This window comes from Canis lupus, chromosome 16, assembly GCF_011100685.1.
Source record: "Canis lupus familiaris isolate Mischka breed German Shepherd chromosome 16, alternate assembly UU_Cfam_GSD_1.0, whole genome shotgun sequence".
Taxonomy (NCBI): Eukaryota; Metazoa; Chordata; class Mammalia; order Carnivora; family Canidae; genus Canis; species Canis lupus.
In genome coordinates, this window is record NC_049237.1 from 159,146 (window position 1) to 184,965 (window position 25,820).

Below are 25,820 nucleotides of genomic sequence, written 5' to 3' on the forward strand. Positions count from 1 at the left end.
CAGGGGCCCGCAGGCTCGCTATCGGCGGGGTCCCGTGGGGCGGTTGGGGGGCCATCACCTGCCCCGGCGCGTGGAGTCCTGGTGCCGCAGCCCGCCCGCTTCCCCTTCCTCCACTGTCTGGCTTTCAAGACCTGGTGCTGCTGAGCCGGGTCCTCTGGAGTCCTCGGTCAGGAACCCGTCCCTCCAGTCACGCTGCTACCCTGCGCCTGGGCGGCCGTGGGCCAGGGGTGGTGGCTCTTCGGGGCCGGCACTGGGGGAGGAACCCTGGGCCCTCCTGTGCCGTGTCACAGGCAGCAGATCCGGGCTGGTCTTACCGTGCGCCTCTTGCTGTGTTTATGACCGAGGCTGAGAGTTCTGACGTTTCAACAAACGTTTCAGGGGTCACGGGGCGCCGCCAGGCCCGGACAGCGCCCCAGCCCCCAGGAGGATGCGCCCCGGCTCTGCAAGGGCGGCTGCCCAGTTGACACCATCCCTGAATCTTCAAAAGGCCATTTCTGCGTCGGCAAAGCTGCTGCGTCAGGATGGGGCGGGGGTGGGGTCGTGGCAAGAGCAGCAGCTCCAGGCCGTGGGGTCCCCTCCCCCCCCCCCCGCCGTGAGAACGCCGGGCCGCAGTGGGCTCAGCAGCATGGCTGGGGCGAGGGGTCTGCTGGCTTTGGGGCCTGTCACTGGGCGGGGAGGGACCCTCGTTCCCGGCATCCCTTCCCGGGTCCCCGGTTGGGAGGAGCTCGGTGGGTCGGGGGCTCCCTGCGTCTCTGGGGGCCACTGGGCCTCGGCGCTGGCCGCGGTTAGGTCAGCTGGGGCGAGTGGCCCCGTGTCCTGAATGTCACCTCCTCTGTGTCTGCAGAGCGGGCCGTCCCCGCCCCCATAATCACACCGCGTCTGCCGAGGTCCCCGTGGGTGCCGATCACACGGGACACGGGCACTTTCCACCCACTCAGACCGGTCTCTCCACATACGTGTGTTGTGGCGGTGGCTTCCTTGGCACACTGTTCTGGTCGTGCTCCATCCGAGTCCCCGCCCGTCCCTCTGGGGCTGGGAGTCACCTATCGGGGCAGCCAGCTGCTCTGGGGGCTCCTGCCCGCCTGTGAGCTCGTGCATGGAGAAGGCCCACGAGCTGGTCTGTGTCCGCTGTGGGCTTGTTGCTGGTGGGCCTTGAGGTCCCCAGGGCGGGCAGGGGGCAGGGGAGACGCCTGGCTAGCGGGGGGGGGGGGTGGGTGTGAGTAGCAGGAACCCTGGGGCCCTGCGAGTGTGAGCAGATGACTGCCCACATCTCCGTTCTCATGCGGTGGGGTTCCTGGCACGGAGCACCCGGCCAGGCAGGGGTCCGCGACCCTGAGCAGGGCCCGCGAGGAGGATCCAGGTCGCGCGAGGCCATAGCGCCCCGTGGTTCCTGCGGGCCCGCGTCCTAGCCCTGGCATGCTCTCTGCACCCGGTGAGGCGGTGTGCCCGGCCCTGTGCGCTCCACTGTGCTCAGTGGCCCCGAGGCCTGGGTCCCAAGACACCGGATCCCTGGATGTCACCGTGCGCTGTGGAGTGAGTGCGGGGGAGCCGGCGCCCGGGCAGCCGAGGGAGTGGAACCGGGCTGCCCGCAGTGTGGACGGAGTGACAGGCGCTCAGCGGGCACCCCGGGTCGGAGGTGACCGAGGCCAGCCCCCGGCAGCTCGCTGGCTCTCTCGTTTCTGCAGAGCGTCGTGTGGCGCTGGCACGTGGGCGGTGGGAGCAGAGCTGTCCTGTGTGAGTGCATCCAGGACTCGTAAGTCCCTGCCCATCCGTAGGACATGCGGGAGCGGCTAGCGCCCGCCGCGTATGGCCTTCAGTAAGTAGAGCTCGGAAGGAGGGCCAGACCGGGGGAGCCACGGGGGCAGATTGTGTCCTCTGTTCAGCATCGTCGTAGGAAGGCGCCAGCGCTTGGCCGGCTGGCTGCCAAATGGGAACGGCGCATCCACCCCCCAGGCCGCCCCCGCCTCTGAGCCCCGCCTGCACACTCCAGGCCGCCTCCCGCTTCAGCCTCCCTGCACCCCGGGCACAGCTTGCTGAGCGTTGGCCGGTGGCCCTCCAGTCACCAGAGGCCACCAGAGGCCAGGCCTGGGCAGTGCTCCCAGGGGCTCCTGATGTCCACAGCGGGAGGAGCCCCCCTTACCCCATGTTTGCTGAGCGAATGCGTGAGCTGCGTATGCCTTGTCGGCCGGGCGAGAGTCCGTGGGCACATCTCCGTCCCGGCCGGGGGCGGACACGAGATTGGACAGGGAGGGAGGTGGCCAGCGCCAGGTGTGAGCAGTCGGGGCTGGCGCCGCTGCAGGGGGCTCCTCTCCCTGAGATCTGGGGGCCCAGCGTGTCTGTGCGGTGCGGCAGCGTCGGACTCAGGAATCCCGGACGGAATCTGGAACCAAGGCTGCGCCGTGGGAGCCTTGTAGGACGCGGAAGGCCAGCTGGTGGGGACAGGAGGGTCGGGACTTCCCCAGGGGAGGGCCGCGGAGGGGGCCGGCCCTGGCTGGCTGCGGGTCTCGTCAGCGTCTTGTGCAGGGTCCCTGCGGTCTTTATTTTAGTTTTTGTTTCGAATTTCACGAGCGTGAATCTAAAAAGAACTTTGCGCTTTTATCCACGAAGTCACGTGTTGACTATTGCAAACTGTATTTCAGCTGCCTTCTTTCTTTTAAAAAGATTTTATTTATTTGGGAGAGAGCAAGAAAGCACAATTTCGGGGACGGGCAGAGGGAGAGGGAGAAGCAGACTCCTTCCTGAGCCGGGAGCCCGATGTGGGACTCGGTCCCAGGACCCTGAGATCACGACCTGAGCTGCCCAGGTTCCCCCAAACAGATTTAAAATAAAATTTCTAGTAACGGGATCCCTGGGTGGCGCAGCGGTTTGGCGCCTGCCTTTGGCCCAGGGCGCGATCCTGGAGACCCGGGATCGAATCCCACGTCGGGCTCCCAGTGCATGGAGCCTGCTTCTCCCTCTGCCTGTGTCTCTGCCTCTCTTTCTCTCTCTGTGTGACTATCATAAATAAAAAAAAATTTTTTTTAAATTTCTAGTAACAAAAACAGCGTAAAACCTATGTGAATAACCTAAAACTTAAAGTACCTAAAAAAGACACAAGTATGTGTAAAACCTTGTTATTTAATATAATAAATAACAATATATAAACTTAAAAAATACATAACATAGTAAAGATTTAATGCAATAAAAATGTCAAATTAATCCGTTCATTCCAGTGCCAGAATCACAGCGTGGGGCACACGGTGGCAGGTGTGGTGGTTTTTCACTGAAAGACAGTAGATTTTGTTTCTTTTAATTTTGGCAGCGTCACCTGGGAGAGGAAGCCTGGGCACAGCTGAGATGTGTGGAGGGGGGGCCTGGGTGGGGAACCAGCGGCACCAGGGCGCAGCCCATTCTGTGCTGTGACCGTTCCTGCGACCCGAACCAACTCTAAGAAACGCCTGTGTTCACAGTAATATGTTTTATTGTCCAGTGTTTTCCCGGATGCCTGACCATCCAGATCCGCACCGTCTTGTGTATTTTCATAGTGGTCTTGATCTACTCCGTGGCCCAAGGATGTGTGGTGAGCATGTCCGCAGGCGGCAGGGTGTTGCGGGGGGAGCCCCGCGAGGTGTGCGGGGCTGAGGGGGGCTGTCTCCGGGTGAAGGGACACCCAGCCCCTCCCCAGTGCGCAGTAGAAGCTGGGGCAGGAGTCAGGGCAGGGGTGGGGCGCTGAGTACCAGGAGGGAGGCAGGGCCGCAGTGACAGTAGGGGGGCCGAGAGGGCACGGGCGGTCTGGGGGGCGAGGGGGTCTCTTGCTTCTCCCAGCCTACACTGGGAGGAGCCTGGAGGGCACAGCAAGGGGGGGCGGGCGGCACCTGGGGGCATCCCCTCCTTCCCATAGGAAACTGTAGCAGCGGGTGGGGGGTGCAGGTGGGGCTGAGAGCAGCTGGTCCTGAGCCCCTGTCTCCCTGCCACCCCTGCCCCTGGCTCCTCCTCCCCTGCCCCTCCACCCCTGCTCTTCTGCCCCTGGCTCCTCCTCCCCTGCCCCCTCTGCCCCTGCCTCCTCTGGCCCTGCTTTCTCTGCTCCTCCTCCCCCTTCACCCCCGCCCCCTCCTCCCCCTCCCCCTCCTCCCCTGCCCCCTCCACCCCTCCGCCCCCTCCAGGTGGGCTGTCTGCCCTGGGCCTGGAGCTCCAGCCCAAACAGGACCCTGGTGGTCCTGACGCCCGGCGGCCAGAGCGCACTGCTGCCCGCTGCGCCCTGCGAGTCTGCGCCCCATGCTCTGCTCTGCGGCCTGGTGGGCACGCTCCCACTGGCCATCTTCCTGCGAGTGTCCTCCCTGCCCAAAATGATCCTGCTCCTCGTGCTCACCGCATCCTACATCCTGGTCCTGGAGCTCAGCGGCTACACCCGGGCCTCGGGGTAGGTGCGCTGCTGCCGGGCCCCCCTGACACACGCGTCGGGTGCTGCCTGCTTCCGCGGCTTCTCCGTGTGTCCATTTGGGCCCAGGGCCAGCGAGGCCTCAGTTCGGGCGGGAGGTGCTGCAGCCGGGCCGGTGGCAGGTGCTGCCGACTGGCCTGCCCCAGGGGCACGTGGACGGGTCTTGGTACTGAAGAGGTTTCCCTCCTCACCCCCCCGACCCCCCCAGGGGCAGCGCGGTGTCCGGGCGCAGCTTCGAGCCCATCATGGCCATCCTGCTGTTCTCGTGCACGCTGGCCCTGCACGCCCGGCAGGTGGACGTCAAGCTGCGGCTGGACTACCTCTGGACGGCACAGGCAAGAGGCGCTCCGTGTGCTCCATGGAGGGTGGGGTGCGGCAAAGGAGCCCCTGGGGAGGGGCCGTCCGGGTGGAGGGGCTAGTGCTGGGGCAGGACGGGGACCAGGGGAAGCTGGGCACAGCCCCATGAGCCGCGCCTGACAGGCACAGGAGTTTGGTGGCATCCTGAGCAGTGAGCTCCCCATCCCCAGAGGCGTCTGGCAGTAGGGCTGCCGCGCAGAGTGGCTCAGCCTTTGCTGCGCTGCACGGGACAGCGGGTCTCCCCAGGGTCATGGGAGTGTCCAGAAAACACCGACTCTTGCACCGCCCACCCAAGTTAGTAGGTGTGCGGGTGCAGGTATGCAAGCTGTCGGCCCCGAGCCCGGGGAGGGAGGGGATGACTACCGGAGGCATGGGCTGTGCACCTGCCAGGTGACCAGCACACCGGTGCATGTCTGGGCCAGCCGGGCATGCGCGAGGGGCCCCCCTCGCCTCTGGATGGGAGGCCTTCCGGCCTGCTGGACAAGTCCACCCGTGCCACTTGCAGACGTCTGGACCCTGGGTGGAGGGCCTCCCTTGGCTTCCCCGGCTAGAAGTGGGCAGGGGGCACGCCCTAGAACAGAGACGGTGGATGCGAGCTCTCAGGAGCTTTCTAATCCTGATGTATTACGAAGTTGCTCTCTAGCGTCCGAGGCATTTAATTGTGTCTGGTCTTCATGGCAGCCCTGCCCAGGGCATGGGCCTGCAGGTGGGGAGCAGGGCAGTGATGTGACGTGCTTGGGCCCGGGTGGCTGGTACATGGCCCAGCGGGGAGGAGCCAGGGTCTGAGTGGTGTCCGGAGCAGGGGGGCAGTCGCCTCATCCTGGGAGCCCCGTGTCCAGCCTGGGGCCTCCCTGGGGACCAGGATGCAGGGAGAGCCAGTGTTCGATGCCAGACAGGTGGAGCCCAGAGGATTGGGGGGTGAGGTCGCCCTCGCCGAAGAAGACCATGGGCTGCAGAGACCAGCACGGACACCTGGAAGTGATGTTTGGTGGCCGTGTGGGCGCCCTGTGGCCTGGTCCGAGTGACACATAAAACCTTCCAGCCTGGGTGGGGATATAGTGATTAGTTCCCCACCAGGACTGGCTTGGCGGCGGGCCTGGCACGCAGTGAGCGCTCGGTGCGGCTGGGCGGCCTCCGGACGCCGCCTTGTTCATCTCTTGGGACGCTCCACCTGCAGGAGCCAGTCTGATACTTCTTCTCTGGTTTTGTTAACCTGGGAAAAACAGGTCCCGGCTACGGATGTCTGGGCAGGATGCGTGTTCGGGACTGTGAGGGGTGATCCCGTTCCTCCGGGTAGACAGAGGAGGGAAGACCCGTGTGCGTGCACGTGTGCGCACCCGAGTACATAGGGAGTCTGCACACACGTCCATATGCTGGGGAGCAACAGCCTAATTATTCTTTTCTGCGTAACACCTGCACTGAGGTTAAAACCACTCTCTTCACGCTTCATTCCTGTAAAGTATGCGGTTCGGTGGTTTCCAGTGTATTTACAGACTTGGGCCGCCGTCGCAATGGTCAGTGTAGAGCATCTTCACGTTCCCAGAGAGCCCTGTCCCCAGCAGTGGTCACTCCCTACGTCTGCCGCCCCATCCCCGCGGATGTGTGTTTCTGCTCATTGCCCATCCCGCGTCTACTCTGGGCAGCCCACGCCCCCGAGTCCTGGGGAGACCCCTGATCTGAGGGGCTCACTGCCCGGTGCCGTCTTCACCGTACACCTGGATTCTGGGTTCTGGGTGGGCAGAGGCCCTGGAATGCTGAGCCCTCTGGACCCCTGTCCATGGGGCTGGGGCGCCCTGGGGGGGCGGGTGTACAGTGCTGGCTTGAGCCTCCCTGCAGACCAGGGAACGCACCCGATGCTGGCTCTGTCCCACAAGGGACTTGAGCTGCCACCGTTACCCCACGTGAGGGCCCGACCACAGCCCGGATTGGGTGGGTCAGGGGTAGGACCGTCGGCTCACCTGAGATGGGCGGGTCTAGGGCCACTGCAGGCGCCCTGAGGCAGGCCACCAGACAAGACTCACGGCAGTCAGCCAAGGGACCCGGCCGGCCCTCCTTGACCGTGCCGGGAGGGGCCCAGCCGCGTTCTCCCCGGGCCTGCGGATGCTCTGCCCTGGCCAAGCCCGGAGGTCTCAGGTCGGAGCCGATGCCAGACAGACGGCCGCATACGTGGGCTCCCAGAAGGGAGACCCGACCGCTGCTGTTTGCCACAGCCTCACCAGGTGACGGAGCACAGCGTCTCTCGTGGGCTGTGCCAGGGGACTCAGGGGACCCTTGTCTGGCTGTGGCTGGCTGTCCAGGGGCACCGGGCTGGCTGGTCCCTAGAGGTGCCCACCCCACGGTCAGCTGGCCCCTCTGGTTTCAGGTCTTTAGTTGTGATTAGCTACTCAGCTTGAGGAGAGCAGTCAGGGTGCGCTGGAGAGCCGGGTTGGCCTGGCGTGTGTGCATCTGGCTTCCGGCTTGTTCACCAGGCACCTGCCGTGCGGCCAGCGCCACAGACAGAGGCTGCGGTGCCCCGTCTGGGTTGGCAGGCGCTCTTCTCGGTGTCCCTTTAGATGGTGTAAGCCCAGTGTTTGGGCCTGCCCTGGGGTTCCCCACTGACAACACCCCGGGCCCCCACCTCTCGGTGAGGTTTCCGGGGAGCTCAGTGGCAGGGAGACCCTCCACGCGTCACTGGGAAGGGGTGCCTACATGCGACATACTTTCCCAAGGACGTGTAACGGGAAAGGCCACCTCACCTTCCTGTAAACCCAGCAAAACAAGGACATTTCTCGACTTTGCCCGCTTGCCCTGTGGGTCCGTAAGCCTGTCACGCAGACATCACAGTGTCTCACGCCGTTGTGGAACGGTCAGGCCAGGCCTGGGGGTTAATTATTTTCAGACCCCGGGTGGTCACAGGAGCCTGCATGTGTGCCAGAGCCGTGTTTCCTTTGGATTCCCCAGACGATCGGGATGCGACCTTAGTTTGGATGATAGTAGGGCAACTTGTTCCTGCTCAGGGAATGCCTGTCTCGGGAGGGTGATTCCCGTCGGTGGTGGCGCCGTATTGGCGGCACTCGGAGGGAAGGTGGCCCGGCGTGGCCTTGCCTGTCATGCGGGAACGGTTCTGTGTGTTGTTGGATTCGCTTTGCCAAAACGTGGTAAGGGGATGTGCGTCGGCGCTCATGAATAATGTAGTTCTCTCATTGTCTTTTATTTATTTATTTATTTATTTATTTATTTATTTATTTATTTATTCGTTCATTCATTCATTTATTTACTTATTTATTTTTGTAAATTTATTTTCTGTTGGTGTTCAATTTGCCAACATATAGGTTGTTCTCATTCTTTTTTAAAATTTATTTATTTATTTATTTATTTATTTTCGTGGATTTATTTTCTATTGGTGTTCAGTTTGCCAACATATAGGTTGTTCTCTCATTTTCTTTTTTTAATTTTTATTTATTTATTTATTTATGTATTTATTTATTTATTTATTTTTGTGAATTTATTTTTTATTGGTGTTCAGTTTGCCAACATATAGGTTGTTCTCTCATTTTCTTTTTTTAATTTTTATTTATTTATTTATTTATGTATTTATTTATTTATTTATTTTTGTGAATTTATTTTCTATTGGTGTTCAGTTTGCCAACATATAGGTTGTTCTCTCATTTTCTTTTTTTAATTTTTATTTATTTATTTATTTATGTATTTATTTATTTATTTATTTTTGTGAATTTATTTTTTATTGGTGTTCAGTTTGCCAACATATAGGTTGTTCTCTCATTTTCTAGGCCAGACAAGGCTTTGAGGTCAGAGCGAAGCAGGCCTCACCAGTGGGGACCTGTTCCTTCCTTTGCGGGTTTCTGGAAGAGTTCGTAGAATTGGTGCCATTTCTTCCTCAGACGTTTTGGGAAGTGAAGCCCTTCGGCTTGGATTTGTACGTCTATCTTTAGAGTAGGAAGGTTTTAACTAAAATGAACTTCTCTAAAGATAAAGGGCCATGCTTTCCTTTTTTTTTTTTTTTTTTTTTTTTTCTTTTTTGAGGTAGCTTTGGGAACTTATGTCATTCCCTGGATGTTGTTCATTCGATTATCACAAACTTGTTTTTACTATTCCCTTCTTACCCACTTTACCATTTGTAGGATTTGTTGTGACATCCCCTCTCTCCTGATGTAGGATTGTGTAGACTCTTTTTTTTTTTTTTTTTTTTTGATCAATGTGACTAGAAGTTGATACATTTTATTGATCTCAAGAAATAGCTTTTGGTCTTACTGATCTTTCTCTTTTGAGTTTCCAATGTCATTGAATTCTACTCTGATCTTTATTTTCTTCTGATAACTTTGGGGTTAATTTACTCATATTCTCTAGTTTCTCAAGATGATTTGTACTTTCTCTAACTCAGTGGTTTTATTATACATTTTCCTCCAAGTGCTGCTTAATTCACAAATTTTGACATTAAATGTCATTTCATTTTCCTTTGGCTCAAAGATCTTTGTTGTTGTTGTTGTTGTTGTTCTTCTTCTTCTTCTTCTTCAGACCAAGAGTTATGAAGACATACATTCTTTTGTTGAAAATTTCCCAGGGATCTTTCTGTTACTGACTTTTCCTTAGTTGTACTGTGGTCAGAGATTATGCCTTGACTTCTTTTAGATTTCTTGAGAAAGAGGGGCATGTGGGTGGCTCAGTTAAGCTGCTGAACTGATTCTTGAGAATTCTATCATCCATGTTCCATTTTGTGGCTGTTGGATGGTGTGGTTTTTAAAAATTTATTTTAATTTTTTAATTTTTTATTTTTTTCGATGGTGTGTTTCATGAATGCCAATGAGGCCACCCTGGCCGAGGATGCTCATAGGTCTTCTATGCCCTAATGGACTTTATGCCCAGATATTCTACCAATTTTTGAGAGAATGATGTTGAAATCTCCCGTTGTACCCATAGACAGAATTTTGTGCGGTTCTACCAATTTTTCCTTCGTGTATTTTGGCAATTCATTATTAGGTGCATAATAAATGTTTAGGATGAGGATGTCCTCTTGGTAAGTTGGAACCTTTGTCCCCTTTATCACTATGGAAAGAGCTGCTTTTCCCAGGTAATGTGCTTGGCTCTGCAGTATACTTTACATGATATTATATAGGTAATCCTGCTCCCTTTATATATTTTTCCCATCATTTTACTTTTAACTTATTTATATCTTTTTACTTAAGGTGGGTTTCTCATAAGCAAAACAAAATTGGACCAACATACAATTGGACCTTGCCTTCTTATCCAACTTATAAATCTCTGCTTTTTAAATTGAGCTGTTCAGACCATTTATAATTAATATGATTATTGATGCATTGGATTTTAATCTTTTATCTTGCTGTCTCCTATTTGTCATGTCTGCCCATCTGTTCTTTGTGGTTTTTTCCCTCTTTTTCTGGCTGCTTTGGATTAAATATTTTTGTTATTCTATTAAAATATAAAAGAGTGTTTATTATTCCATTTATAATTAGTATTGATTACTTTATTAATAGTTATAATTCATTTGTCTCTCTTGCTTTCCCTCTTCTTTTTCCCTTCCTCTTTTTATTAGCTGCATTCTTTGAAGTATTATTTCTTTTAGGTTTCAAGTTTTTATATAAATTCGATGGTTAAATATAGCTATTATTAGTTTCAAGGGTAGAATTTAGTGATCCATCACTTACACATAATGCTCAGTGCTCATCACAGGTGCCCTCCTTAATACCCACTCCCTCTCCCCCCTCGCCTCAGCAACCCTCAGCGTGTTCTCTGTAACTAAGAATCTGTTTCCTGGTTTGCGTCTCTCTCTTTTCTCTCCCTGTGTTCATCTGTTTCATTTCTTACATTCCATACATGAGTGAAATTATATGGTGTTTGTCTTTCTCTGTCTTTCTCTTAACATACTATTGATTGGATTTGCCAGTATCTTGTTTTTACATCCATGTTCATCAGGGATTTTGGCCCATAGATCTCTTTTTTACTTATTTCACTTAGCATAATACGCTCTAGCTCCATCCAGGATGTTGCAAATGGCAAGATTTCATTCTTTTTGGATGGCCCAGTAGTATTCCATTGTATATGTAGACCACATCTTTTTTGTTTTTGTTTTTACGTTTGTTTTTATTAAAATTCGATTTTCCACCATATAGTATAACATCCAGTGGTCGTCCAACCAAGTGCCCTCCTCAGTCACCCAGCTACCCCATTCCCCTACCCACCTCCCCTTCTGCAACCCTTTGTTTCTTTCCCAGAGTTAGGAGTCTCTCACGGTTTGTCTCCCTCTCTAATTTTTCTCGCTCAGTTCCCCTCCTTTTCCTTATAATCTCTTTCACTGTTTCTTATATTCCACATATGAGTGAAACCATATGATGATTGTCCTTCTCCAGTTGACTTTTTCACTCATCATAATACCTTCCAGTTCCATCCACATCGAAGCAAATGGTGGGTATTTGTCCTTTCTGATGGCGGAGTAATATTCCATCGTATACATAGACCGCATCTTTATCCATTCATCTGTTGAAGGACATCTCAGCTCCTTCCACAGTGTGGCTATTTTGGACATTGCTGCTGTAAACATCGGGGTGCAGGTGTCCCAGCATTTCACTGCATCTGTATCTTTGGGGTAAATCCCCAGCAGTGCAGTTGCTGGGCCGTAGGGTAGCTCTATTTTTAACTTCTTGAGGAGCCTCCACAGTTTTCCAGAGTGGCTGCACCAGTTCACGTTCCCACCAACAGTGGGAGGAGGGTCCCCCTCTCTCTACATCCTCTCCAACGTGTGTTGTTTCCTGTCTTGTTAATTTTCACCATTCTCACTGGGGTGAGACCACATCTTTATCCATGCACGTTGATAAACATTTAGGCTCTCTTGATAGTTTGGCTATTGTTGATAATGCTGCTATAAACATCAGGGGGCATATACCCCTTCGAATCAGTATTTTTGTATCTTTTGGGTAAATACCTAGTAGTGCAATTGCTGGATCTTAGGGTAGTACTATTTTAAGTCTTTGAGGAAACTCCATACTGTTTTCCAGAGTGGCTGTACCAGTTTTCATTCCCACCAGCAATGAAAGAGGGTTCTCCTTTCTTTACCTACTCACCGACACTTGTTGCTTCTTGTGTTGTTAATTTTGGCCATTCTGACAGGTGTGAGATGATGTCTCATCATGGTTTGATTTGTATTTCCCTGATGATGAGTGATGTTGAATATCTTTTCATGTGTCTGTTGGCCATCTGTGTGGCTTATTTGGAAAAATGTCTATTTGTGTCTTCTGCCTATTTCCTAGCTGGATTATTTGTTTTTTGGTGTGTTGAGTTTGATAAGTTCTCTATAGATTTTGGATCATAACCCTTTATCAGGTATGTCATTTGTAAACATCTTGTCCCATTCTGTAGGCTGCCTTTTAGTTTCATTGATTGTTTCCTTCATTGTGCAGAAGATTTTTATCTTGATGAAGTCCCAATAGTTCACTTTTAGCTTTGTTTCCCTTTCCTCTGGAGACATGTCTAGGAAGAAATTACTATGGCCAATATCAGGGAGGTTACTCTGTTTCTCTTCTGGGATTTTTATGGTTTCAAATTTATTTTGAATAAATTAATTGGTCTGTAGTATGTAAGAAAGTGGTCCAGTTTCATTCTTCTGCATTATCCTTTCCTTATTAATGGGCTGTATCACACTGATTGATTTGCAAATATTGAGCCACTCTTGCAATTGCAAGCCAGGAATAAATCCCGCTGAATTTTGGTGAATGATTCTTTTAATATACTATTGATTGGATTTGCCAGTATCTTGTTTTTACATCCATGTTCATCAGGGATTTTGGCCCATAGATCTCTTTTTTACTAGGGTCCTTGGTTTTGGGATCAAGGTAATGTGAACCTTGTGGAAGGAGTTTGGAGATTTTCCTTCCATTTCTGTTTTTTGGAACAACTTGAGAATAGGTATTAACTCTTCTTTAAATGTCTGGTATAATTCCCCTGAGAAGCCATTTGTTTTTTTTTTTTTTAATTTTTTTTAATTTACTTATGATAGCCACAGAGAGAGAGAGAGAGAGAGAGAGGCAGAGACACAGGCAGAGGGAGAAGCAGGCTCCATGCACCGGGAGCCCGACGTGGGATTCGATCCCGGGTCTCCAGGGTTGCTCCCTGGGCCAAAGGCAGGCGCCAAACCGCTGTGCCACCCAGGGATCCCCCTGAGAAGCCATTTGGCCCTAATGTTTTTTGGAAGATATTTGATGACTGATTCAATCCTTTGCTGGTTATGGGTCTGTTCAAGTTTTCTATTTCTTCCTGTTTCACTTTTGATAGTTTATATGTTTGTAGGAATTTATCCATTTCTTCCAGATTGCCCAATTTATTGGCATATAATTTTCATAATATTCTCTTTTAATTGCTTTTCTGTGATGTTGGTGGTTATTTCTCCTCCCTGATTTGTGATTTTATTTCTTTGAGCCCTTTTTTCTTTTTGATAAGTCTGCCATGGGGTTTATCACTTTTATTAGTTATTTCAAAGAATCAGCTTCTGGTTTCATTGATCTGTTCTACTGGTTTTGTTTGTTTCTGAATCATTTATTTCTGTTCTAATCTTTATTATTTCCCCTCTTCTGGAGGCATTAGGTTTTGTTTTGTTTTGTTTTGTTTTGTGGCATTAGGTTTTTATTTGCTGTTCCTTTTCTAGTTCCTTTATGTGTAAAGTTAGATTGTGTATTTGAAAAATTTCTTGCTTCTTGAGGAAGGCCTGCATTGCCACATACTTCCGTCTTACGACTGCCTTTGCTGCATCCCAAAGGTTTGGACTGTTGTGTTTTCATTTCATTTGTTTCCATGTATTTTTTATTTTATCTTTTATTTCCTGGTTAACCTGTTCGTTCTTTAGTAGGATGTTCTTCAACCTCCATATATTTGTGTTCTTTCCAAATTTTTCTTATGGTTGACTTCAAGTTTCATAATGTTGTGGTCAGAAAATATTCATGGTATGATCTCAATCTTTTTGTACTCATTGAGGCCTGATTTGTGACGTGATCTATTCCGGAGAATGTTCCATGGGCACTTGAAAAGAATGTGTATTCTGCTGCTGTAGGATGGAATGTTCTGAATGAATTTGTGAAGTCCATCTGATCCAGTGTGTCAATCAAAGCCATTGTTTCCTTGTTGATTTTCTGCTGAGATAATCTGTCCATTGCTGTGAATGGGGTGTTGAAGGCCCCTACTATTTTTGTATTATTATCAATGAGTTCCTCCATGTTTGTTATTAATTGATTTATATATCTAAGTGCCTCCAAGTTGAGAGCATGACTACTTACAATTGTAGATCTTCTTGATGGATAGACCTCTTTATTATGATATAGTGTCCTTCTTCATCTCCATTTACAGTCTTTGGTTTAAAATCTAGTTTGTCTGGGCAGCCTGGGTGGCTCAACGGTTTAGCGCCTGCCTTCGGTCCAGGGCGTGATCCTGGAGACCCGGGGTCAAGTCCCACATCAGGCTCCCTGCGTGGGGCCTGCTTCTCTCTCTGCCTGTGTCTCTGCTTCTCTCATTCTCTCTCTCTCTCTCTCTCTGTCTGTGTGTCTCTCATGAATAAATAAATAAAATCTTAAAAAAAAAAAAATCTAGTTTGTCTGATGTAAGGATGGCTACACCAGCTTTCTTTTGATGTCCGATGGTTCTCCATCCCCTTGCTTTCAATCTGCAGGTGTCTTTAGGTCCAAAATGAGGCTCTTATAGGCAACATATCAATGGGTCTTTTTAAAATCCATTCTGATACCCTATGTATTTTGGTTGGAACATTTAGTCCACTTGCATTCAGAATAATTATTGATAGATATAAGTTTAGTGCCAGTATATTACCTGTAAAGTCTTGTTTACAGAGACTTTACTCTGTACCTTTCTAGTCTTTGTCACTTTTGGTCTTTCCCACTGAGAGTCCCCTTTAATATTTCTTGCCCAGCAGGTTTAGTGGTCACAAACTACTTTAGTTTCTGTTTGTCTGGGAAACTCTGTCTCTCCTATTTTTTTTTCTATTCTTTTTTTCTTTCTTTCTTTCTTTTTTTTTTTTTTTTGGCTCTCCTATTCTTAATGACAGCTTTGCTGGATAGAGTATCCTCTTGGCTGTAGATTTTTCCCTTTCAGCACATCGAGTATATCATGCTGCTCTCTTCTGGTCTGCTAAGTTTCTGTGGATAGATCTGCTGCTAATCCGATTTGTCTTCCCTTGTAGATTAGGGACTTCTTTTCTCTTGCTGCTCTTAAGATTTTTTCTTTGTCTCTGTGTTTTCCATATTTAACTACAGTGTGTCTTGGTGTTGGCCTGCTTTTGCTGATTTTGATGGAAGTTCTCTGTTTCTCCTGGATTTGCATGTCTGTTTCCTTCCCTAAATTAGGGAAGTTTTCAGCTATAATTTTTTTATTTTGGCATGGCTAGGTTTTAGGTCTTTGATCTCTGCAGTAAGAGACTCTCTGGTGTCCTCTATGCTTTTCTCAGGCCTAGCTAATATCCTTATGATTGTTGCTTTAAATTCTGGATCAGTACTTACATCTGCTTTGATCCCTGGCTATGACCTTTCCTTGTTTCATTTGGAATGAATTCCTCTGTTTTGGCATTTTGTCTCAGTCTCTGTCTTTTATGTGTTAGGAAAGCCTGGTATGTTTCCTGCTCCTGAGAGTAGTGGCTTTATGAAGAAGAGGTCATATAATGTCCAGGGCCTGGGATTCAGGAAGTGTCCTGGTGTGTGCTGTGTGCACTGTGCTGCGGTGTTCTGGCGGCTGCATCCTTCATGCCAGTTGTCTGCAGAGTGTCTCCTTGCCTGCAGTGGGCAGTGTTTGGACCTTGTCCAGCATGTGGCAAGTTTTAACTAGGTGTGCTCTGGTCTGCTTGTTAAAAGAGGCTAGATCCTGTTTGCACTAGAGCTGAAGCTTTGCGGCATTCTGTGGTCTTTAGATGTGGTGTGTGCAGGGGGTTTGTGCTGGTTTTCTTGGGGAGGGACCCACTGTTCTGCTTCTCAGGCTCACTCGCCCAGGAAAAGCAGCGCCTGCACCACAGGGGGCAGGGCTTGGTTTAGGCTGCCAGTGCTGGTGCTGTGCTGCTTACTGAAGTTAGTTTATGCTGACGGGTTGGGGAGAGAACTGATGCATGCAAGTCTTTTGTCCCGGGAGAAGCCGTGACACTTCTCCCAGATGTGCTCCAAGAAGGGGGAACTGTCTTTCCCAGTGTGTCCTAGGGGATTCTCCAATTGTGCCCTCCACTCCCTGGGCTCTGCACCTTCCTTCTCCATAGGGGTGCTCACTGCAGTGCCCACCGGGCTCCATACTGGCCACACTGTGGACCTCTAGAACTCCAGTCTTTGAATCCCGCCAGTTGTAAAATCTTGTGAAAATCAGCCTCTCTTGTTTTCCCCATCATTGGCTTTGGGGAGTTGTTCCTGTGCATAGGCCTGTGTGCCCACCCTCCCACCCCCGTCTGTCTGTTGCCTGACTCTGTGACCAGGGTTCTTTCCCCACTGCAGTGCCCATAATCTGTTTCTCCCCAAACCACATCTCCCCACCTTCTACCATCCATGATGTGGCCTTTTCTCTCCCTCTTGTGCAGTTTGTTGTCAGTCCTAGATTGACTTCTTGGGTGTTCAGAATGAGTTGATACGTATCTAGCTGTGTTTGAGGGACGAGGCAAGAATGGGGCCCTCCTCCTATTCCACCATCTTAGCGCCCCCCACCCCCTGTGGTATTATTTCAGTGAATACTTATTATTGTCTCTCTTTAGTTGATGTTATTCTACCTACAACAGCATACATCTTTCTCCCATCCTAAGTTTTTGGTACAGACATCATAGATCTTATTTGGAAATATACAATAAACTCCAAAATATATTTTCCACCATAAATTTATTTAATTGTATTTTAAGGATATTTTATGCGAAGAAGTGGTATTTTTATGTATCTACAGAGTTGTGAATTCTGGTGCTTGTCATTCTTTGGTGAAGATCTAGGTTTCCATCTGGTACCCGCCTTCTTCCTGAAGGATCACTTTTAACATTTCTTGCAGGTCTGTTGGCAATTCATTCTTCCAACTCTCATGTGTCTGGAAACATCTTTATTTTGCCTTCATGATTGAAAGATAAGTGTGCTATAGGTCTGTAGGTTGACGATCCTTTTCCCTTTCACATTTTAAAGATAATCTCTTGTCTCTTGTCTGGCATTGCTTCCAGCGATTCATCAACCACCATCTTTCTGTGAGTAAATGTGTCCTTGTATCTGGTGGCTTTTGAAGATTTTCTCTTTATTCCTGGTTTTAAGTGGCTTGATTGTGATGTACCCTGATGTCATTTTTTGCTTGAGGTTTGGAGCATCTTGGATCTGTGCGTTTATAGATTTTAGTAAATTTGGAAAAATTTCATCCCTTATTTCTTCTGATGTTTTTCTGTCTCTGTCCTTCAAGGGCCTTGCCTGTGTGTGCATTAGGTATCTGGACGGTGTCCCACACCTCTCTCATGCTTTGGGCACACTCTGTTTCTCCCTCTTCTCAGTGCCTTCCACATTTGGTGTTTTTCACGTTTATCCTCATTTCTGCCGCAGCACCTAATATTACTTTTGCTAATCCCGTCTGTGCATTTCCCATCTCAGATTTTGTAGTTTTCATTTTTAGAATGTAGATTTGGGTCTCTTTCACATCTCCTCTGTATCTACTTACCATGTTTCCTCCAGCTTTTTTTTTTTTTTTTAAGGTTTTATTTATTCACAAGAGAGACAGGCAGAGGGAGAGGTAGGCTCCCTGTAGGGAATCTGATGGGGGACTTGATCCCAGGACCCTGGGATCACAACCTGAGCCAAAGGGAGAAAGCCAACCACTGAGCCACCCAGGCACCTTTCCTCCAGTTTTTTGAACAAATTGTTTAACTCAGACCACCGACTGTACGCCTATAGGTCGATGTCAACTGATAGTTGTCAACTCTTAGTTATGAGCTATAGTTTTCTGCTTCCCTGTCTGCTAATTTTTATTTTTATTTTTATTTTTTTTTTATTTATGATAGTCACAAAGAGAGAAAGAGAGAGAGGCAGAGACACAGGCAGAGGGAGAAGCAGGCTCCATGCACCGGGAGCCCGATGTGGGATTCGATCCCGGGTCCCCAGGATCGCGCCCTGGGCCAAAGGCAGGCGCCAAACCGCTGCGCCACCCAGGGATCCCTGTCTGCTAATTTTTAGTTAGATGTTATGGATTGTGAATTTTAGTTTCTGGGTGCTAAGTATTTTTTTATGCCATAAATATCATTTTGATCCCTTTTTTGGGACCTAGATAAGTTCAAGTTGAGGCCTTAATAGAACAAAAAGGCAGAGCTGGATTCCAGCACCTCCTCCTGCACGGTTGAGCTGGGACATTGGTCTTCTGCCCTTGTTTCTCCTGGTCCTCAGGCCTTTGGGCTTGGACAGGAACCACCACTTGTTTTCCTAGCCATCCGGCTTGCAGACAGCAGAAGGTGGAACTGCTCAGCTCCATGATCTTGTGAGCCAAGTCCTGGTAATCTCTTCCTGTGTCTGCATATATTCTGTTGGTTCTTTTCTCCGGAGGATGCTAGTGCAGCATCAGCAGCTCTGTTCATAGTGAGTGTTCTGGAAATTAAGAAATGCACTCTCCTACTATTTGAGGAATAAGCTGGCAGTGACCATCTGCCTCCAGCCAGATGTCACTTCCAGGAGGATGCAGGGATGTCACTTCCCAGAAAGAGCATGATGGGCTGTTCATTTTGAGTGAGCATGTCCTTCATTCCAGGCACTAGGAGGGGTGTGCTGGTCTGGTTGGTTAAATTAGAAATCTTTGCAGCATTTTATGGGAGTCATGGTGATAGTCACAGCACATCTAGCCCACTGGTCACTATGCCAGCAGACCTGGGATCCATCAGGTTATGCTGTTTTGTTCTGTTCTATTGATGGAGAGACAGTGGCCCCAGCCTGCGAGCCCCTCTTCGGGTGCCACGTAACTGTAAGTGCACCCTGGGAAGTACTTTCTGAGATGTCAGCTCCCACATTCTTTCCCTTAATGTCCAGGGTCGGATTTTTTTTTTTTTTTTCAGGGTTGGATTTTGATGTATGAGAAGGGAAATGTCTTTTGAAAGAAGCTCTGCTGCAGAGGGAACAGCTTGAGAATGGGTGTTGGTTTTATCTCTCATGTGCTGGCAGGAATAGTGTGTGTCAGCTACACCAGCTCCTTCTCACCAACACTTAGAGTTTCCTGGCTGGTTAGGAAAATCTTACAAAAACGAGAATTTCACTGGGTGTTCCTCTTATTTGTTAAATATATCACAATACAACTTTTTCTACTTAACTTGTTTTTTTTTTTTTTAAGATTTTATTTATTTATTTATTCATGAGAGACAGGCAGAGAGAGAAGCAGGCCCCCTGCAGGGAGCCCGATGTGAGACTCCATCCCAGGACTCCAGGATCATGCCCTGAGCCAAAGACAGATGCTCAACCACTGAGCCACCCAGGCGTCCGTCTTCTGCTTAACTTGTAAGAAGATGGACATTTATCCATCATGTAACATAGACCTTTGCATCTGTGGATGGATTGAAAAACAGACAACGGTTTTTCCTCCCTGATTTGCTATGGATGTCAGTGAATTCTAAGTCAGTGGAAAGAAAATGAATTTTGAACTAAAGTTTTTGATCACAAAATGATAAACCAAGATTCTTTTATTTTACGCAGTTGAAGTGCATTCACTTACGTTGCTTTCTTCAACACTGACAATATTTTGGGGAGAGCAAAATGGTTAGTGCCATTAGCAAATAAAACTGCCATCTTAAAAATATTTACTTCGTCTTTATCTTATCCTGTAAAAAACTTTCTTTTGTGTCAGTCATTGCACACCCGTTGACAGGTAATGAATTGCATGCTCCTAGGAGGGGTTCCTGGCTTCCTTCTGATGCCTCCATTTTTCCCATGGCCGCAGCCTCCCTTCCACAGAGGACAGCTTAGCCCATCTCCACCGGGTCTTGTAGCTTCTGGGCTCCTTCTCCTGTGCCCCCTGCTGCCTGACTGCATGCTGTGAGGAGGAGGATGAAGCCCATCCCATCGCCAGGCTCCTTGATAACTAATGGACCCGTGGACCACCCATGGTGGTTTCCCAGCACAGCCCCCAGAGGAGGCCTAGGGCTGCTGACCGGGCCCCTCATCCTGGCTGCGCCCTCCCCTATGGTCCATGCATCTTCCTCCTCAGGCCAAGCTTCTGCAGCTCTGCCTCTGGGAGTCACTGCTTCTCACTATAACTGGTAGATGTTGTACTGAATTAATAGGAGCGGATGGTTCCAGGCTTAGCAGGTAGTAAACATGCTCCAAAGCCTTGATAAGTAAGAGCAGGGCCCTAAAACTGAGGACCTTCCATCCACTTTATGATGAGGAAGATGGGGCATGTCACCTGGCCATGATGCAAGACAGGAAGTGCGGAGTGGGGCCTCCAAGCCCCAGCTTTGATCACCAGGCTGCAGGCTCCCGATGAGGCATCGCTCTGCCACTGTTAGCACCCCTAAAGGCCAGTGTCCACAGGGCTGATGCAGCCCTTGAAATGTTCCTCAAATGGCCTCTCTCAGGTCAGGCTGGGGGCCAGGTTTGGGAGCTAGAGTGAATGACCAATGGCCCTCTGGTTGCTTCAGCTCATGGGCGGAGCTGTGGATGCTGGTTTCATTACTCTGTGCAAGGCCCTGAGGCTCAGAGGACCTTCACCTCCCCAGCAGCATAGCCACGGGACCCCCTTGGCCTTCGCCCCCTGCTCCCATGAGCCTATACCCAGCCGAGCTCCATTGGTGCTGCATCTGTTCCCAACCCCAGGTCCCCACAGGTCTCCCTGTCTCAGTGCCCAGGATGTGAATCCTGCTGGAAGTGGGGAGATTCTAGAGGAAATGGGGCTGCCTGCCTGGCTGTGGGCATCCTGAGTGACTGACACAAGTGGCAGTGCCCATGAATGTTCTAGGGCACATCAGGGGCTGCCTGGGGGGCAGCATGACCTGGGAGCAGGCTCGTGCCTCAGAGCTGCTACAGGTGTCTGGGTCCCAGAAGGTGGTGGGGAGTGTACTTTAGAAATGGAGTGGAGCCCCCCATTATCTGTCCTGTGGAGGTTACAGCTGATCAGGGTGGGGACTTACCCAGAAATCTGTGGCTCCTCTGGATCCCTGTGACGATGTAGCCGCTCTGCCTGGAGAAGAGGAGCTCTGGGGGGTGAAGAGGCGGCTTGTAGACCAGGGATCAGCACCCTTGGAGTTTAGTTTGGATGATTGGAAAGACCTGGGTGCTGTAGGAAAGGTAATTCATGGCCCTCGCTAACAGTGGTGAGGCAGATGTCATTTAGAGCCAGGGGACAGGTGCAGCATAGGCAGGTGGGGTTCATCGCCGAGGAGCAGGTCAGGGCCAGCAGAGAGAAATACGAAGGGCAGACGTCAGGGGCCAGAGGTCTGGTTGAGCTGACTCAGCAGGCCCGGGGAAGGCAGTCCAGGGCGTCAGATGCCACCCGGGAGGGAGGGGCTGAGGAGCCCCATCAAAGCTCAAGGTGGGAGCCTGGCTGGACTGCTGGTTCTGCTACCAGGTGATGCCCACGCAAGGCCAGGCTGGAAGGGGCTGGGGACGTGCTCAGCCTGGTCTGGGAGAGGCGGCCATTGGGAGTAACGAGCAAGGGGAAGAAGCCGGTGGGTGACGGAGGGTCTGTCCCCCAGGCAGAGGAAGAGAGGGATGACATGGAGAGGGTGAAGCTGGACAACAAGAGGATTCTCTTCAACCTCCTGCCGGCCCACGTAGCTCAGCACTTCCTCATGTCCAACCCCCGGAACATGGTGAGCACCTGCTCCTGGCTCCCGCCCCACTGAGCAGCTGCCCCCAGGGCGGAGGGGGGTCACAGGCCTGTGGCTGGAGCTCCCACCCAGAGGGACGTGCCCCCCACTTCTCTGCTTAAGATCGCAAAGCATGGCTGTTGCTGAGCCCGGGCCACACCGAGGCTGAGTGGGCTCCACGGGCAGCAGGCAGGGGCCAGACCTCAGGAGGCTCCAGGGCAAGGAAGTCCTTGTCCCGGGAGAGAGCAGAGCGCCTGTCACCCCACATGGGGGAGAATGGGCTTCCGGGGACCCGTGCTCGGGCCAGCCGGGCGGCCTGCTGAGTGAAGCTCTGCAACCACCCACAGAGCGGGACCCACTAATGCTGACTCCAAAATAAAGAGGCTCAGTCAGCAGTTTAGATCCTAAAGGTGCAGAGCCCAAGGCTCAGGCTGGCCGTCTCTGACCGTACATAGCTTCCAGGGCATCCTGTTCCTCCCGCTGGCCGGGGTAGCTCGGCAGGCCCCGGTCCTTCCCTGCCGCCCCCTCACGCACCCTGCCGCGCTGCCTGGCACGCCGCTGACCTGACCTTTGCCTCCAGGACCTGTACTACCAGTCCTACTCGCAGGTGGGCGTCATGTTCGCCTCCATCCCCAACTTTGACGACTTCTACATCGAGCTGGATGGCAACAACATGGGCGTGGAGTGTCTGCGCCTCCTGAATGAGATCATCGCTGACTTTGACGAGGTGAGGGTGCCGGCCGTCCCCTGAGGACCACTCCTGAATGGTGCCCTGGAATGTGGCGCATTCCCCGCACACATTGCTGGGAGGAAGCACATGCATTCGGTCTCCTTGGGGGTCCAAACTGATCCTCGCCATGGAGAAGGGCCTGCAGGCACTGAGTTCTGGTGGTGGGTGCTGGCCTCCGTCCCCTACCTCTTTTCCACGCCCTTGCTGGTGCCCCTCACATCAGCCTCGACCTTGTCTGGTGCCCACAACAGAAGAGACCCTCTGCTTCCCAGAACAGACTCTTCTGTGCTGGGGTTGCTCCTGCAGTGGCTTCTCTCAGATGTTACATCACATTTAACACTTTTGTGTTTTAAACAAAGCTCATGGACAAAGACTTTTACAAGGACCTGGAGAAGATCAAGACCATCGGGAGCACCTACATGGCTGCGGTGGGGCTGGCACCCACAACCGGGACCAAGGTGAGTGCTATCCAGGGCTTTGCTGCTCAGGAACTGGGTCTCAGCTCTGTCCCAAGCTTCTTTGAGATTCTGGGCAGATTCCCTGCTCTGAGCCCCAGTCAGCACAGCACTGGGTCAGGGCAGTGGCCTGTGGGCTGTCCATTCAGGGGCCAGCTTTCTCCAGACAGTCTCCCAGGGAAAGTCAGCACGAGGCCTGTCCCGGGGGCCTCCTCTGGCCCTGCCCTGCCCGCCCCACTGATCCCCTCCTCACCAGCCCTGCCCCCTCCCCACCAGCTGCACCCCAGTCCTGCCAGCTCAGCACCACGGAGTGTTCCCCTCCCCCAGTGCAGAACTGTGAATAAAGTCCTCAGGTTGCCCCTTAAAAAAGAGGCGGGGAAAGAAAGGAAGATGTAAAAAGAAATGCAATGAATGGAAAACGGTCACAAATACAAGAGGTACTAATCCGACTATATCAATGATTACTTTAGATGCAAATGTAAATATGCCAATTAAAAGAGACAGAGTGGGCAAAACCACAAGACCCAACTGTATCTGCCACAAGAAATACCTTTTAAATGTAAAGACACAGATACCTTAAAAATGGAGGATGTAGAAGGAGATCCCGTTCTAGCGCTAATAAAACAAAATTCAAGTAGCAATTTTAATTTCAGATGCAGCAAACTTCAGGTCAAGGAAAATTATCAGACACATAAAGGGAGGGAGACTACAGAATGATAAAGGAGTCAGTTCTCCAGGTGGATGTAACAGTCTTCAACATGCATGCACCTAACAACAGTGTGTCAAAATACACAAAGTAAAACACAGATGGAACCATGAGTGGGACCAGATGAACCCACTCTTATAGTTGGAGACTGCAGCACCCTTCTTAGTAATTGGCAGATCCCGTGGGCTGTGCATCTGCAAAGGTGGTTGGAGTGTGAACAGCATCATTAAGCACCTAGATAGAATTGGCATCTGCAGACAGCTTCATCCAACAACAGCAGAACCCACATTCTTCTCAAGCTCATGTGGAGCTTTTACCAAGATAGAGCATATTCTGGGCTCCGAGACATACCTCAACAACTTTAAAACAGTTGAAATCTTGTAAAGTATGTTCTCAGAACAGAATGGAATTTAACTAGACATCTGTTGATAGGGAAAGAATTGGTAAATCCCAGAATATTTGGAAATCAGGCAACACTTGTCTAAATGACGTGAATCAAAGAAGAAATATTAGAAGTTTTGAAAATGTTTTGAACTAAATGAACATGCAGTTTATCAAGGTCTGTGGGATGCAGCAAAAGCAGCTCTTAGGGGGAAATTTATGTTGTTGAAGTCATATATTAGAAAAGAGGAACGATCCAAAATCAACCATGTAAGCTTCCACTTTAGGAAACTACAGAAAGAACAGTATAAGCCTCTGATAAGCATGGGAGAGGGGAAGCACAAATTAATGAAATTGAAAGCAAGTATTAAAGAAAAGCAATGATGGGGCGCCTGCGTGGCTCAGTCAGTGAAGAGTCTGAGTCCTGATTTCAGCTCGGAGCATGATCTCAGGGTAGTGAGATCGAGCCCTGCATCAGGCTCTGTGCTCAGTGAGGAGTCTGCTTGAAATCCTCCCTCTGCCTCTGCCCCTGCCCCTCCTCCCACTCATGCTCTAAATAAATAAATACATACATACATACAATCTTTTTTAAAAAAGGAAATCAATGAAACTAAAAGCTGGCTGTTTGAAAAACCCATAAGTTAAAAAAAAAAAAAAAAAAAAAAAAAAAGAAAAACCCATAAGTTGATAATTTCTAGCTATGCTAAATGAGAAAAAAAACAAGTTACTAATATTAGAAATGAAAGTCGGGCCAGTTGTACTGAACCAATGCGCAATAAAAGGATGAAAAGGTATGTTAGGAATAATTCTGTTAAAAAAAAAAGGAATAATTCTGTGCCCACAAGTGTGATGATTTAGATCAAATGGACCAATGCCCCGAAAATCACAACCTACCAAAACTCTGACAAGGGGGAAGTAAAAAATCTTAACAGGCCCATATCTATTCAAGAAATTGCATCAATAACTAGTAACCTTCCAAAACAGCATGTTTGGAGGAAGAACAGGAATGTTTCACTGAACATTTAGGGAAGAAACTATAGCGGTTCTCCAAAATCTCTTCCAGAAAGCAGAAGTTTCTAACTCATTCTGTGAGTCCAGTATTACGGTAACATGAAAACCAGATAAAGGAATGACAAGGAAGGAGGATCACAGGCCAGTATTTCTCACGAGTAGAGACGTGTAAGTCCTCAGCAATCATTAGCCGGTTGAATCCAACATTGTATGAAAAGAACAATAGACCACACACAAGGTGGATTCATTCAAGACGCCAAGGCTGGTATAACATTTAAAAAAGTTACTGAAATCTACTAGATCAACAGGTTAGAGAAGAGAGATCGTGTGATCATGTCAGTTGATGCAGAACAACCATTGACCAATCCAATGCTCATACTTGATTAAAAAAAAATGATAATTTTTTGAATTCAAGTGAGCAAACTCTGCAAACGGAAACCTTGTCAACTGGATAAAGAACATCTACAAAAACCCTGTAGTCTGACATCACACGGAGATGGAAGACCCGGAGTAGGGTAACGTAGTACAGCAGAAAGAGAAGGGAGTCGGAGGACCGATCCCGCCGACCTCAGGGTCGAATGGAAAGGTGCCGTGATCAACGGTGTGGTGTCGGGGAAGAAGAGACGACTGGATCGGTGGAACCGAGTAGAGAGCCCAGACGGGGACCCTCCACCAGTAGAGGCAACGGATCTCTGGCGGAAGAGCGAGTGGAGCAACAGCAGCCTTCAGGGAACAGTGCTGGGACAGCTGCACGTCTCTCCATGTTTAGATAGATGTTAATGCAAGATGTGTGAAATCAACTCAAAATGGGTCACAGACCTCCACGTCAAAGCAGATGTATCATACATCTAGAAGATAACCTACGAGGAAATGTAGGTGACCTTGATGAGTTTTTAGATACAACCCCAAAGGCATGATCCATGGAAGAAAACATGGTTATGTTGGATGTAATTAAGAATTTAAAATTCTGTAAAGGACTTGGACCT

The 25,820-nt window shown here is 50.0% G+C and overlaps 1 protein-coding gene and 1 non-coding gene across 2 annotated transcripts in view; both read left to right on the forward strand.

Moving 5' to 3' along the window:
• The window catches only part of ADCY1 (adenylate cyclase 1), a 101,087-nt gene that overhangs the window by 62,933 nt on the left and 12,334 nt on the right, over positions 1-25,820 (forward strand). The window contains exons 12-17 of the mRNA XM_038559246.1: positions 3,470-3,559; positions 4,143-4,399; positions 4,626-4,752; positions 21,438-21,554; positions 22,132-22,278; positions 22,641-22,739. Of these exons, the coding sequence (XP_038415174.1) occupies positions 3,470-3,559; positions 4,143-4,399; positions 4,626-4,752; positions 21,438-21,554; positions 22,132-22,278; positions 22,641-22,739 (837 nt within the window). The remainder of the gene's footprint in view (positions 1-3,469; positions 3,560-4,142; positions 4,400-4,625; positions 4,753-21,437; positions 21,555-22,131; positions 22,279-22,640; positions 22,740-25,820) is intronic.
• On the forward strand, positions 1,992-2,136 carry MIR8862 (microRNA mir-8862). The gene has a single exon (NR_128815.1). It is a non-coding gene; the product is annotated as a microRNA mir-8862 (primary transcript).